The sequence below is a fragment of the Emys orbicularis genome, chromosome 16, assembly GCF_028017835.1.
Source record: "Emys orbicularis isolate rEmyOrb1 chromosome 16, rEmyOrb1.hap1, whole genome shotgun sequence".
Classification (NCBI taxonomy): domain Eukaryota; kingdom Metazoa; phylum Chordata; order Testudines; family Emydidae; genus Emys; species Emys orbicularis.
Genome location: NC_088698.1, coordinates 24,902,998 through 24,915,881, shown reverse-complemented (window position 1 = coordinate 24,915,881; position 12,884 = coordinate 24,902,998). Strand labels below are relative to the sequence as shown.

Here is a 12,884-nt window from a genome sequence, read left to right as displayed (position 1 = left end):
GAACTGAATGATCCGGCCCAGTCAGACAGGATCTCATCAGGTCCACAAGACAAGCCGGTGCATTCGGAGGGCATTTCCTGGCTGGGCCTGCCCCTCTGCGACCGGCTGGCTACCAAGCCAACTCTCTCAGCGCCATTCTAACTCACTGGTAAGAGCCAAAAGCAAAGAACAATCCTTGCACAATGTGCTGGGCTGGAGGTTCCCTGCCCGAGAGCGAGAGACAATAAAACAGCCCCCCCACTAGGGCATGGTTCCCAAACCGAGCCACTCGGCAAGAGTTTAGGCTAGAGCTGCCAGGAAAGATTTATCTCAAGTGTGTGTCTGAGTGGGCTCCCCCCTCCTCCCAGGGCTGGGAGTGCCCTGCCCCCATCTCCAGCCCTTTGGGTCAATCCTTCAGAGGCTGGCTCATCGCCAGGTTGGTGCACCTGAGCTTCCCGAAGGCTGCTGGGTGGTCCTGGCGGGAAGCTGGCAGGGTCTGTGGTGTTTGGAGGGAGGGCTGGGTCTGAGTCATGTTTGGCCCGGCCTGGCCTCCTCTCTTGCAGGCCTGGCTCTGCTTCCCTTCTCCCCCATGCTGCTGCTCCTCCGGGCTGGGCACCCTGGGAAATCTCAGGGTGTGTCTGTGTCTCTGTGCGCATGTGATTACGCAGAGGAGGGAGAGGAAGAGAACAGGAGCGGTGAGGAAGGCAGAGCGTTGGGGGGTGGGGGGTGCTGAAATCAGGCAGTCGTCAGTGCAGAACACAAGAGGGGGGAGGAAACTTTCCCTCGCTTTACACTGGCCAAGAGGCTGCAGTGACGAATACACCAGTGCTGCCCTCCAGCCCAACACTCTGCTTCCCAGCCCTCGCACAGGGCTGCCTTCTTCACCTGTGTTAGTGAACGGCCTGGCCACTGGCTCGTAGCCCAGGGTCTGTATTCACTGGGCCGGCAGGCTGGGCGGGGCGCAGAACCCCTCCATAGCCAGCTGCAGAGCAATGCAATGCAGACTCCACAACAGACCTGCCATTGGCCTCAGCAGGAGCAGGATGAGGCCTCACAGCACGGGCTGCTGGGGTCACCGTGTTATGCAGGGCAGCTGCTAACTCACATCGCTCCCCAGGATTGTTTAGCTCACTCAGTGCTTTTTAGCTTCAAAGCTGAACCCTCCTGGCACCCCTGGGGAGTGGGGAAGGGACTTGCCTTAGGGAGTCAGAGCTCCTGGCTCCCAGCCTAGTGCTCAGACCACTGGACCAGGCCTCTCTCTGACCCTCGGCTTCTCTCTCCCAACTACCAGCTGGTGAAGCAGTCCAGAGTTTTAAGGTTTACAGCCTGCTCTGTTTATCGGAGCTGCGAGCTGACTGCTCTTTTCAGTCTATAAATTTCAAGGTCATTCTGTGTTCAACCTTGGATGATAAACAAGTCCGGCGAGGCCATGTGAGGGGAATAAATATATCTCTGTGCTGTGCGCCCATCCTCCTTTCCCCGCCCCTTGCCCTAGCTCCATTCCCGCCCCACCAATCCTTCTCCTGCAGCAGATTCTAGTTACAAGGCAGGACCTGCAAAATGCACAGCCTTGGATTCCCCCCAGGAGCCTGGCCCAGGAGCTCTCTGAGGAGGAAACGAGAAGAGGGGTGGCTAATCAGAGCCGTCGTGGGAATAAATGCACAGCATCTGCCAGCTGCAGTGTATCGAAAGCTAGAAGCTCGACCGCTGTGGGAATGTAAAAGGATACATACCCCAGGGGGCCTATGCCCCACAACGGCCATGCAAAGCCATTGACAGGTGTAGGTAAGGGACCGACTGGCTCAAACTCTGGCCAGGATTTTCAAGCGACTGGTGATTTTGGGGACCTCAGTTTTTGGCTGCCCAACTTGAGACACTGGAAGGGACCCTGATTTTCAGGCTGGGCCATGCACCCTCTCTTCCCTTCCGGCCCCTGCAAGGCAGATCTGGCTGAGCATCCAAATAGCTCATCGCTTTTGGAAACTTTGACCTCAGAGTCTTTTCTTTAAAAAACAAACAAACAAAAAAACTCCACCCCCCGAAAATCGAATTCCATTTCTTTCCTAGCAAATGTAACTTCCAGACGCCCTGATGCCAGAGCCATCTCCATCCAGCTTCCACTGGCTGGGAAGAGCCCGCTGCACCTTCAGTGAGGGCTGCCAGTTCCCAGTAGACACAAATCCTGCCAAGCAGGTAACTCAGCAAAATCCACGGGGTGAACACAATCCCCTCACTGACGAACAGGCCGACTGAGCGGCGAGCTGTCTGGGAACGAGACCGGGCTGCACTTCACCCATGAGCGCTGCTGAAGGCATAGCAGCGATTTCAGTCACAGACCCTTCAGAGGCAGTTCTAGTGATGTTAAAAGGCAGGGCCGGATTCTGACAGCTTTGCTCACGTTCAGCAGCATTTTACTCCACAAATGGCCTCACTGGACAGCTAGCTCAGTGGCCTGATTTTCTAAAGTGCGGAGCACCCAGCAGTTCCCGTCTACAGACAGACCTGGCCAGCTCCCCAGCAGCCGCCGCTTTACATCACCTGAGGATCTGGCCCCAGATTCTCGTGTGCCTAAAGTGGCTTTAGAAGCCCAAATTTAGGCACTTGGGTTTTAAAAAACTTAATTAAACCCTCAGCTGGGAGGCTGAGTTAATTCAGGCTTGTAAAGCACTTGGAGATCCTCAGATTCATATAATTCATATTGTTACAATGGCTGTAAATTACATAAACTGCCAATTGACTGAAATGAAGACGTGTGGACAGCTCTGGGAAAGCAACAGACATCGCTTTACTGTGTAAACCACCTGTCCGGAAACCGGGCTCTGGAACTTTACACATCTAATCGGCATGTGTGTGAAGTGGAGAAGGACATCTCCAGGACACTAACTTACACACACACACGTACCTTCCATTGCTAATTTTGGGTCTCCCAAACTATGCTCTCGACATTGGCAACCGAGCCCCAAAGAGCTGAGCGATGGAAAAATCAGGGAGGGAAGGACATGCAGGGTCCCTATGGATCTCGTGCCCGATTCAGCACCATGGAAGGGGGATGAACATTGGCTGGGTGCAGACGTACCCCAGGAAAAAGACAAGATGGAAGACTGGGGCTAAACTGTAAAAGTGTGACATGTGGATCCACATGAAGAGTTCTATCATGGTGCCATTTCTCATTCTACTGCAGAGAACCCCCCAAAACACTAATCCACGCACTGCAGTAAGCAATGTTGGGTATCACCATAGGTGGCAAGTTATATGGGCCTGTGGTGCCTGTGCTCCACCAATATTCAGGAATGTGGGCCCAGCTCCACCAATGGTTGGGTTTATATTTATCCATAGGATGGACCAGGGCAACCCTGGGGGGGCTAGTGGGGGGCCTGGCACTGGCAGCAGCGGGGGGCTTGGCCGCAGCCCGCCCCACTCCTTCCTCCAAGCCCCATCCTGCCTCTTCCCGCCCCTGCTCTGCCCCCTTCCCCCAAGTCCCCACCCCTGCCCTGCCTCTTTCCAGCTTCCATCCCCTCCACCAAGTGACACCGGGGGCCGGCAGGGCAGAGCGGAGTGGGGCGGACTGGGGCCAGGCCCCCCCGCTAACTCCCCAGGCTGCCTAGGACACCGCATCCCCATGAAGAGCGGGGCCCCCCAAAGCATGGGTCCTGGGGAGGTTGCCCCAGTCCGTCCTATGGATGGGACAGCTCTGCTTGGACCCATTCTGGGCACCATCAAAAATTATACAAACCTGGCGCCCATGGGCATCACTGTAGTCAATCCAAATTCCTCCTCAAAGCTTTCAAATACTTAGCCTCATGTCTGGGTGCAAAAAGTCAGAGGCTTCTGAACAGTTGCAGAACTGGGCCCGTTTTCCCTGCCGGGCTGCCAGGGAGCAGGGTACTTGGGTAGCAACGTAGCAGTGGTTGGCACCATGTCTCCTGGGCACATAACTACCAAGCACAGGTGGTAAGTGCCTTCCTGTAACTTTTACAACTCAGCCTCCTGTACACTTGCAAGGGCTAAATCCGCGCGGCATCACACGTTCATTTACATCTAGTGTGACCGACAGCTGAACTTCGTCACTGGCACGGCTAGCGGCCTTTTTAAAGGGATATATATGAAGACAATTAGCTGTATTTTTAACTCTGGAGATTTAAAGCTGTGATTATCTTCACCCTGGCCTGCCACTCAGTAGCACGACCTGCAGAACGATGGAGGGCAGCCAACGCAGCTGTCCCTAAGCATCACTCCTCCAGCCTGGTCCTCCCCTGCCCTCCTCATCCTGCAGAGCTACCCCACCCCCACCTGAAGGAGAAAGCAAAACACTTTAAGCCACTAAAGGCACTTGTAAGTGGAGCAGAGAGCAAAGGAGGGAGAAAACAGCTTCCTGCATCCCAGCAGACAAAACTCTGTGCGTGCATGTGTTTGCGTACACCCGCGGGTATACACACCCACACCCACAGGCGCGCACACACACACACACACAGCACCCAGAGAAGATGGCTAGGTTCTTCACCAAACCAAAGTAAAGATAAGAGCTGAGGGCTTATCTCCACAGGAAAGTCACACTGGTTATAAGTCAAGGTGTTTCAGCATGGGCTAGCTGCCCAAGTACGTACCCAGGGGCCGGGGTGTGCATGGTACAGGCTGCACTGAAGCCCAGCCTGCCATGGCTTCACTGCTGCCTTCTCACGCCATCTTCTAAAGCAAAGCCTTCCCACAGGTATGGCCCTCTGACTGCAGCGCAGACCCATCGTTAACCCAGTAGAATGCCCCCTGGTAGAAAAGGGATTGCCCAGTTCAGCTGGGGTTGCTTTCTAAAGACTAAAGAAGCTACTTGTAAACCAGAGTAAGAGTGTGTCCACATGGGGAGTTATACCGGTACAACTAGACCAGTTTAATTATACTGGTATAACTGGTCAAACTTTCCCAGGCAGCCAAGCCCGGAACCCCTGCAATATCCCATATTTCAGCACGGTGGCTGCTAAGAGGAGTGGCACAAGGCCCCGGGGGAAGCCTGTTTAATGTTTAACGTCCCTGAAAACTGGTATTTGTTTGCCAGGGCAGATATGTGCTGCCTCTGGGGGGAGCCTGGGATAAAGCATGTCTCCCGGAAGCTGATAAATGCTGCTGTTGTTGTGGTGGGTTAACAGTCAACCTGAGCGCCACCCTCCCCCTTTCTCACGGGGATTAGTAAGGGGTGGGGGGAGGCTGGGCTCCTTCCTCTGCCTAAAGGAGGAATAACAAATTCAAACAGGCCTGAACTCCGTGGCAGGAAAGCCACGAGTGACGGGGCCAGCCTTACGGCCCTGTGTCAGAGCAGCCTCAGGCAGCCCGGCCAGGACTCACCCGCAGCCCCGTCTCTTAGAAGCTTTGCAGCAGAATCCGCCGTTCCCACAGGAAGTACAAACAGCATCTTTGATTCTATTCTGCGAACTGTGCTCGCTAATAACCTCACCATGTTCCATGCAAGTGCAGCAGCAAAGCCTAGAGAGCTGATCTGTCTCTCTTAAGTACACGCTGGAGAGGGCAGGCGCCTCGAGGGGAACTTGCTGCTTTCCCATTCTTTGGGCCAGCCAGGCTATTAGCCCTCAGTACCAGCTTCCTAGCCCTGAACCACATGCCCCCCGCATCCTGCTTTGCTGTCAAATTGGCTTCCCCCCCCACAAACCAGTTCCCCACAGGGTGTAGGGACACCTCCCTGGCTCTGTGTATGTGTGGCGGGGGGGAGGCTCCCATTGCCAGGGCCCCCCTCCCCAAAAGCAATTCCACACAAGGGGAAGGAAGGGAACCGAGAGGGCTCTCACTCACCCATAGAACCGACTGCTGCTGATGGAAGGCAGAGGGGAGCAATGATGGAAAATCAATTTTAGAATTGGTTTTTATAAACGACATCTTTCTAGGAGGCTGGGGATTGAGGAATCGGTTGGCTGAGGGGGAGGGCAGATGGGACCAGGTACCTGCCGCCTCCTCCAGAAGTCTGGCCACACCCCTGAAAATCCTGAATATTCACCTCCTTGCTAATCTAAAACACCCTGCAGCTGCTTCCCTGTCTCCACATGCAGCCCCAAGTTATGGGAGGAGCCAGGTCTCCATTTCCCCAGGGTCTACGGGGCAAATACGGGAGATCCCATACAAGTCCGATCACACTCCTCATGGCAGAGGCGTAGAGAGTTGCAGCATGTGTGGGCCGGTGACTTGCCCTGCTTTCCTCACGGATAATTAATGTCTAGATGTTTAAATGGCCTCTCTCCGCCCCGGGAACAATTCAGACCCCAGTCCCCTCTCCACGCTGTAAATGAGAGATCAAAGCAGCTCCTTCCCTGCAAACAGTATGAAGCCATTGAAGGAGAAACTGCCCACAAGTGTGGCTCCCAATGGCCGTTACTGAAATCGACTGAGTCTATGCAATAAGCCACAAATCACAGGTCACCAGAGCCTGCCATCGATAAAGGACAGGAGCGTATTGCAGCCAGTGACCTCTGTCTTACTGCTGTCCACAGCCATCTATTGCTGGTCTGTGACACAGCAGGGCAGCCTGGTGCCCTTTATTCCACTTTCCCTTCAGAAGCTGTTGCCAGCACAAGGCTCAAAGACACAAAGCATTAAAGAGCTTTAGACAAGGGCTGGCCCGATGAGAATGAGGATGGCAGGCATTAGAAATGGGAACGACTTACTTGGTCAGCAAATGCACTCATTGCTAGGTTCAGGATAAAGACCTAATTAATAAAAATGCTCCTTTTTTTTTTTTTTTTTTACTTCTGTCGCCCCCCTCCATCTTAGGGGCCCAAACATCAGTTAATTACGCCTGTCAAGCTCACGGCGAGGGAGGCAAGCCTTATCATTATCCCCATTTAATAGATAGGGATATAGAGGCCCGGAGAGGAGAGGTGATTTGCCCAAGGTCATACAGCGTGTCAGAGGCAGAGCTGGGAGTAGCGCTCAGGAGTCTGGAGCTGTCTGCTCTGTGCCTTAGGCCCCCCAATCACTTCCACATGCCCTCACCCAGAGCAGCACCATACTCCACCAATGGTCTCGCTGATGTCCGGGGCACTACGTGGAGTGGGTGCACCTCAGCCTGAGCAAGGCTGGCAGAATCAGCTTCCTTATGGTAGGCATGAAGGAGACAGGGCTAGGGGAACACAGAAGGACCCCACGGGATTTAGCCTTGCCTCCTGGCTCCAGCCATGGCCGATGACTGGCACTTCCCAGGAAAGATCCCATCCGCCATGCACCCCTGACACTTCCACATCACTGTACTTGGGAGAAAGATCTCCCCCGCCACAGCGTGAGCTGCCGACACCCCCCTGGCCTGAGGCACAACCTCCCCTGCAAGAGGCGTGCCAGCCACACAGCTGCCAAGGCTCCCACGGGCAGGGAGGATATCTGGCCCCTTTGCCAAACCTGCTTTGCCGGCTCTGCTTCCCAGTCACCTCTTCTTACCTGTTTTTGTCCCCGGTATCCTGCTCGTCCATCTCGTCTGCGCTGCAGGTGGCGCTGGAGTCGCTGTCGGGGTTGAGCCCGGCGGCTTTGCCTGGTTTATGACTCTCCTTCTTCTCAGCTTTGGGCGCCGCCTCTGCTCCCGCCGCGCTGCTGCCGCTCTCGGTTTTCTTGTCGCTCGCCTTGTCTCCCTCCGGGCAGTCCTCGGTCTCCTCCTTTTTGATTTCACTCTTGCAGGGCTCCTCGCTTGGCTTCTCCTCCGGCTCCTCCGTTTTCACCACGTCTACCACCAGCTCCTCCAGCGGCTTCTCCTCACTGCTGGCTGGCTCAGCAGCTGCCTCCTGGGGTTGTGGGGTGGTGGTAGCGGTGGGATTAGCTGCAGTAGCAGCATCAGCATCCTCCGCCTTGAGGGCAGGTTCTGGACCGGAGTCTCTCCCAGGCCCAGGTGTAGGCTTGGGCCCATTCTCTCCACTTTCTTTGGCTTCAGGCCTCGGCGAGGGAATACTCTCGGTATCCGAGCTGTGATTTACTGCAGCTGAAAGGAAATCAAACCAGAATCAATTTCTATAGCGTTCATTACTACCCCTTAGACATCTAATACACAAACATGAGGCGAGGAGGCAGACACAAGAAGGAAGGTACTTCCCCAGCTTTGTGAAACACTTTCAATCCCCTATGAAAGACCAAATTCTCTTCCCAGTTACGCTGGAGTAACCGCACTGGGGAAGCAGGATGCACCAGTGTCAACTGGCAACAAGAATGGAGCCCTAAGTTCGGAAATCACCAGCGTCAACGTCCCACCTGAAGCAGACGACAGCATATGGTTTGTTATTTCCCCCTCTCTTTCTCCAGCATCCAGAACATTCCATTACAGCACATTCAATTCAGCAATGGCCCAGAGGGACCCGACTGCCAGGGGTGGGGCTTAGGCTTTGGGTGGCTGGGAGCTGAGTGAGCCACTTTATCTGATTCCCCCATATTTCAGAGCAATAGCCGCAATCGTGGCCCATTCCTGGATTACTATTCTTAAATGTCAAGAAACAAAAATGGACACTGCTTTGATCTTATCTAGCGCTTTTCATCAGTAGATCTCACAGCGCTTTACAAAGGAGGGCAGCATCATTAGCTCCCTTTTACGGATGGGGAAACTGAGGCCCAGGAGGGGAAGTGCCTTGCCTGAGCTCATCCAGCAGACCACTGGCAGAGCTGGGAATAGACCTCAGCTCTCCTGAGTTCCAGCCCAGTGCTTTAACAGCAGGCCAATGGGAATCCCCATTACAATGCAGTTATGTATTATACACACCATAACAAACCCCAGAACAGAGGGGGATTTTACAGTGCGTTTCACTGAGACATTTGTGGCCAAATTTTCAGAAGTGCTCAGCACCCAGTAGCTCCCGTGGAGACTCTCTCGCCCTCCCCCAACACACATGCTTCCCTTCCCTCCGCGGGAACAATGGGAGCTGAAAATCTGGCCTGTACATGTCCCAGTCATGTTGCTTTCCCCTGTCCCAGCTGGAGAACACCAGTGCCCAGACAGACAGGACTGTGTTTGGGAGAAAAACAAGAACATAACATAGGAACGGCCATACTGGGTCAGACCAAAGGTCCATCAAGCCCAGTATCCTGTCCTCTGACAGTGGCCAATGGCAGGTGCCCCAAAGGGAATGAACAGACAGGTTATGATCAAGTGATCCATGCCCTGTCACCCAATCCCAGCTTCTGACAAACAGAGGCTCGGGACACCATTCCTGACCATGCTGGCTAATAGCCATTGATGGACCTATCTTCCAAGAATCTATCTAGCTCCCTTTTGAACCCCGTTATAGTATTGGCCTTCACAACATCCTCTGGCAAGGAGTTCCAGAGGTTGACAGTGCGTTGAGTGAAAAAATACTTTCTTGTGTTTGTTTTAAACCTGTTACCTATTAATTTCATTTGCTGGCCCCTTGTTCTTCTGTTATGAGAAGGAGTAAATAACACTTCCTTATTTACTTTCTCTATACCACTCATGATTTTATAGACCTCTATCATATCCCCCCTTAGTCGCCTCTTTTCCAAGCTGAAAAGTCCCAGTCTTATTAATCTCTCCGCATACGGAAGCCGTTCTATACCCCTAATCATTTTGGTTGCCATTTTCTGAACCCTTTCCAATTCCCATTGGTGGACGCATCAAATCCCCATCTCCCATATGCTGTGTGTTAGGGTCACTGGCTTTCAGTCTGGAACCAGCAGCCCCAGCTTGTCCCCCCAAAGCACGTCCTTCAGGTCTAACTCCCACCATGCTCCCGCCCCAACTGCGTGGGACGGGGACATCAGCTCATCCTCCTGGCTACTTTCCTCATCTCTTCTGCACTCCCCCAACAGTGGTGCCGTGGTCTGACCTTCTCCCGGCCCACCCCATACAGGAGCAATATTCTCCTGTTCCCGCTACCCCACATAAAAATGGGTTCCAGGGACTCCCTTCCCCCACCTGTGAGGGGGAATTCTCTCCTTCCCAAACCCCACACCTTCTGGTCAGAGGAGGGAGAAGGTCTTGTCGACCTACCCGGTCTCTGAACTGGACAGCAAAGTGCTGGGATCCCCACACTGTCCATAACACATCAGGGACAGAAAGAAGCATGCTCCTCTCTCTGCCTGGGCTGAGTGCATTCTGTAGGCTGGGTGCCATTCTAATAATGGAGCCCAGCCTTAAAAACCAAGGGACAGGGTCATGAATCCAAGAGCCAAAACCCTGTGTCTAAAACCAGGCAGGCGGGAGCTCTCTGTTGGCCCTATGAACCAATGACACATTTAAAATTGCTCCCTTCACTCTTCTTTGCATCGTTCTCGAAATTCCAACCAGCCCTCGTCAAGGCATCGGGGCCAGTTCCAGTGTGATCAAGGCCTAATCCAAGGTTCCAACCTCTCTGCTTGCCTCCCAGGACTGCATCACTGTGACTATGGATACCAGCCTTCCCCCATCCCCGCAGCCCAGCCATAAAGAAATCCATGGCAGCAGAAGGAGCCTGCCACACGTTTTTGTTTAGCAGCCAATATGAAAAGAAAGGAGATCAGGGTCAGCCGGAGGAAAAATATCCCAGAGTTTCAGGACAGGTTAATGATTAAGCATCCCCAAATCTATGGGAAATGGCTTCCTCCTGAGCTGAAAACACTCACGTCTAGATGCAGGGAGGCGTTCCAGAGCGGAGACGGCTTTTGTTTCTTTGGCCCAAAGGGAGGAATATTTGGAGTGAACTGTGCCTTGGCAAGATGGCCTGCAACTCCTTCAGGGGGTTCCTGACCCAAGGGAAAGGGTGTGCTCCATCAGTGGGAGTTGAGGACTCTCAAAATATCTCAGAACGTCAGAGGTGTAGGGTCAAGATGAACTTGCTTCGGGATTTAAGGGCACTGCTCTCCCCCTCAATACAGTAAGGATGGGAGGGAAGGTGGGATTCCTTCCAGACACAGATCTGTATCGGTCTGCAAGGCTTTCAAGTTATATCCAAAATGGATGGACGCAGAGGAACAGTATTCTGATAGCTTTACGTCTGAGCACATCCAAAGTATTCCACTTTCTTGGCAGAAAAATGCCCCAAGGCCAATAGGAATTTCAGCCTTCCCTGATGTTTATTTACTTATAATAAATCAGTGAAACATAGTCACCCAAGGACGATGGGCCAGGAATTTACAGTATTTAGGCCGGACAGAGATTTATGGTGTATTTGGCCAAAGCCTCGCTCAGAAATGCACCCGCTTCCCTTCCCAAAGTGAAATGGGGTCTGCCGAGACCGAAGAGATGTCTGCAGACATTTCGCCTCTGGTTCAACCAGGCTTCAGATTTCCATGGGTTCGTTCCCAATATTGCGAACCTGCTGCGAGCGCGGGGAGCTGAATTGCAAATGAGTTGTGCACTGGCTGGTGAGGTGCATCCTACAGTTAGTTATCCGGCCTGGCTTTGCTATAAGAGGCCCATTCATTGAAGCGTTAGGTGATCCGTACGTACGCTTTGCGCTCGCGAACCAGGTAGTTCGGACACAGACAATTAATCACGCAACAAATTCATCCAAAGCCCTCCCCCCTCCGGTCCGTATTCATTATGCCGAAATGCATCCCCAAATGTCACAGGGGAGCTAGGCAAACTGCTCAAGCATACCGCTGCTCTGACATTTCTGCTCCTGTGACATTTCATCCACTTGGCTTATAGCTTTGTTCAGCTCAGTAGCCCACTTCAGAAATACAGTCCCATCTGCCTCACAGGATGAATAAGAGATGGGACTTGATGCCGTAATAATGTAAAGCTTCTAAGTGTGTCAAGAGATCTGTCTTCAAGTCTTTAATCTTAAAACACATGGTTTTACTCTGAACAGCTCTCACAAAGAGCAATAACCACATCTTACACCAGGTCTGTTAGTCACAGATCACCCAGCGCAGATTTACCTGGCACCTGCCTTATCATGAATCACTTTCAACAAAGACTTGAAAAGATTTGCAATTTCCAGTCCCATTAGCCTGGTCTCCAAGGCCAGGGCTCAGCATGGGGCCAGCACTGCTGGTTAAGTTATTAAATTACTTTGACAAAAGTCAAATGGGACCATTGCCGTAAATTACACACATTTTCCCAAACTCGCGGCTGAGGTTTCTGAGCCAGAAATAGCTAAAACTGTCACTTTCAGTTGACTCCCCTTCTTCTGCTCAAATGGGAGAGCGGAAATTGCCTGCCTGAAAGAAGATATTAAAAAATACAGAGGTGTGCTGACCCTGGGGCTTAGCAGCTACTGAATGTGCTGCTGCCACGAAGAAGAAGGACTTTCCAAAGCAGAAGTCACGGGATGTTTGTTGTTTAGGTCAGGAAAGTCATAAAAGCGATGCGCTAAAGAGAACGGGGCAATCTTGGCTCTACCAGCCCTCCTGCTGCTTCATTCGTGGGGGATCGGAGTCAGCAAAGCACTTCAGCTTGGGCTTCACTTAAAGCATGTGAGTAAGACCCCTCCTGATTCAGCAAAGCACTTAAGCATGTTCTTAAGTTATGCCTCATGCTCAAGAGCTTTGGTGACTCACAGCCTGGGGCAGCGGACAGGATAGTGACGCTTACTTTGCCTTACGACTGCCCCTATGCCCCCCTCGACCCGCACGGCACCTGCTTTCCAACCCTCATGCCTTGCTGGGGGTCACGCAGCGTGAACAGACCTTTATTTAAAAGGAAACCCAATCTGATTTACAAAAGTCTAGAGGTGCACAAGGCCTAGCGATGTGGGGACTGGAGGCCAATCACAGTGCGGACTCTTCGCTAGGGGATGGAAAACCTAAGGATGTGCAAGATGACACCCATGACCAGCCCAGAGATGCCCAGTGGTAAAGGATCAGTCGGAGGAGACAGGGTTTTGTCCTACTAGGGTGGGAATGATAATTTGGGCCAGGAGCAGTAGTGACTGAAAGTGAAACTAACAAAAATTCTATCCCCCAAAACGGCACCAACTGGGTTCCCGGAGGGCCGCCTA

The 12,884-nt window shown here is 52.8% G+C and overlaps 1 protein-coding gene across 1 annotated transcript in view; it reads right to left on the bottom strand.

The window, feature by feature from the left end:
- Nucleotides 1-12,884, bottom strand: part of NCOR2 (nuclear receptor corepressor 2) — a 290,178-nt gene that overhangs the window by 62,519 nt on the left and 214,775 nt on the right. The window contains exon 19 of the mRNA XM_065417750.1: nt 7,408-7,939. Within this exon, the coding sequence (XP_065273822.1) occupies nt 7,408-7,939 (532 nt within the window). The remainder of the gene's footprint in view (nt 1-7,407; nt 7,940-12,884) is intronic.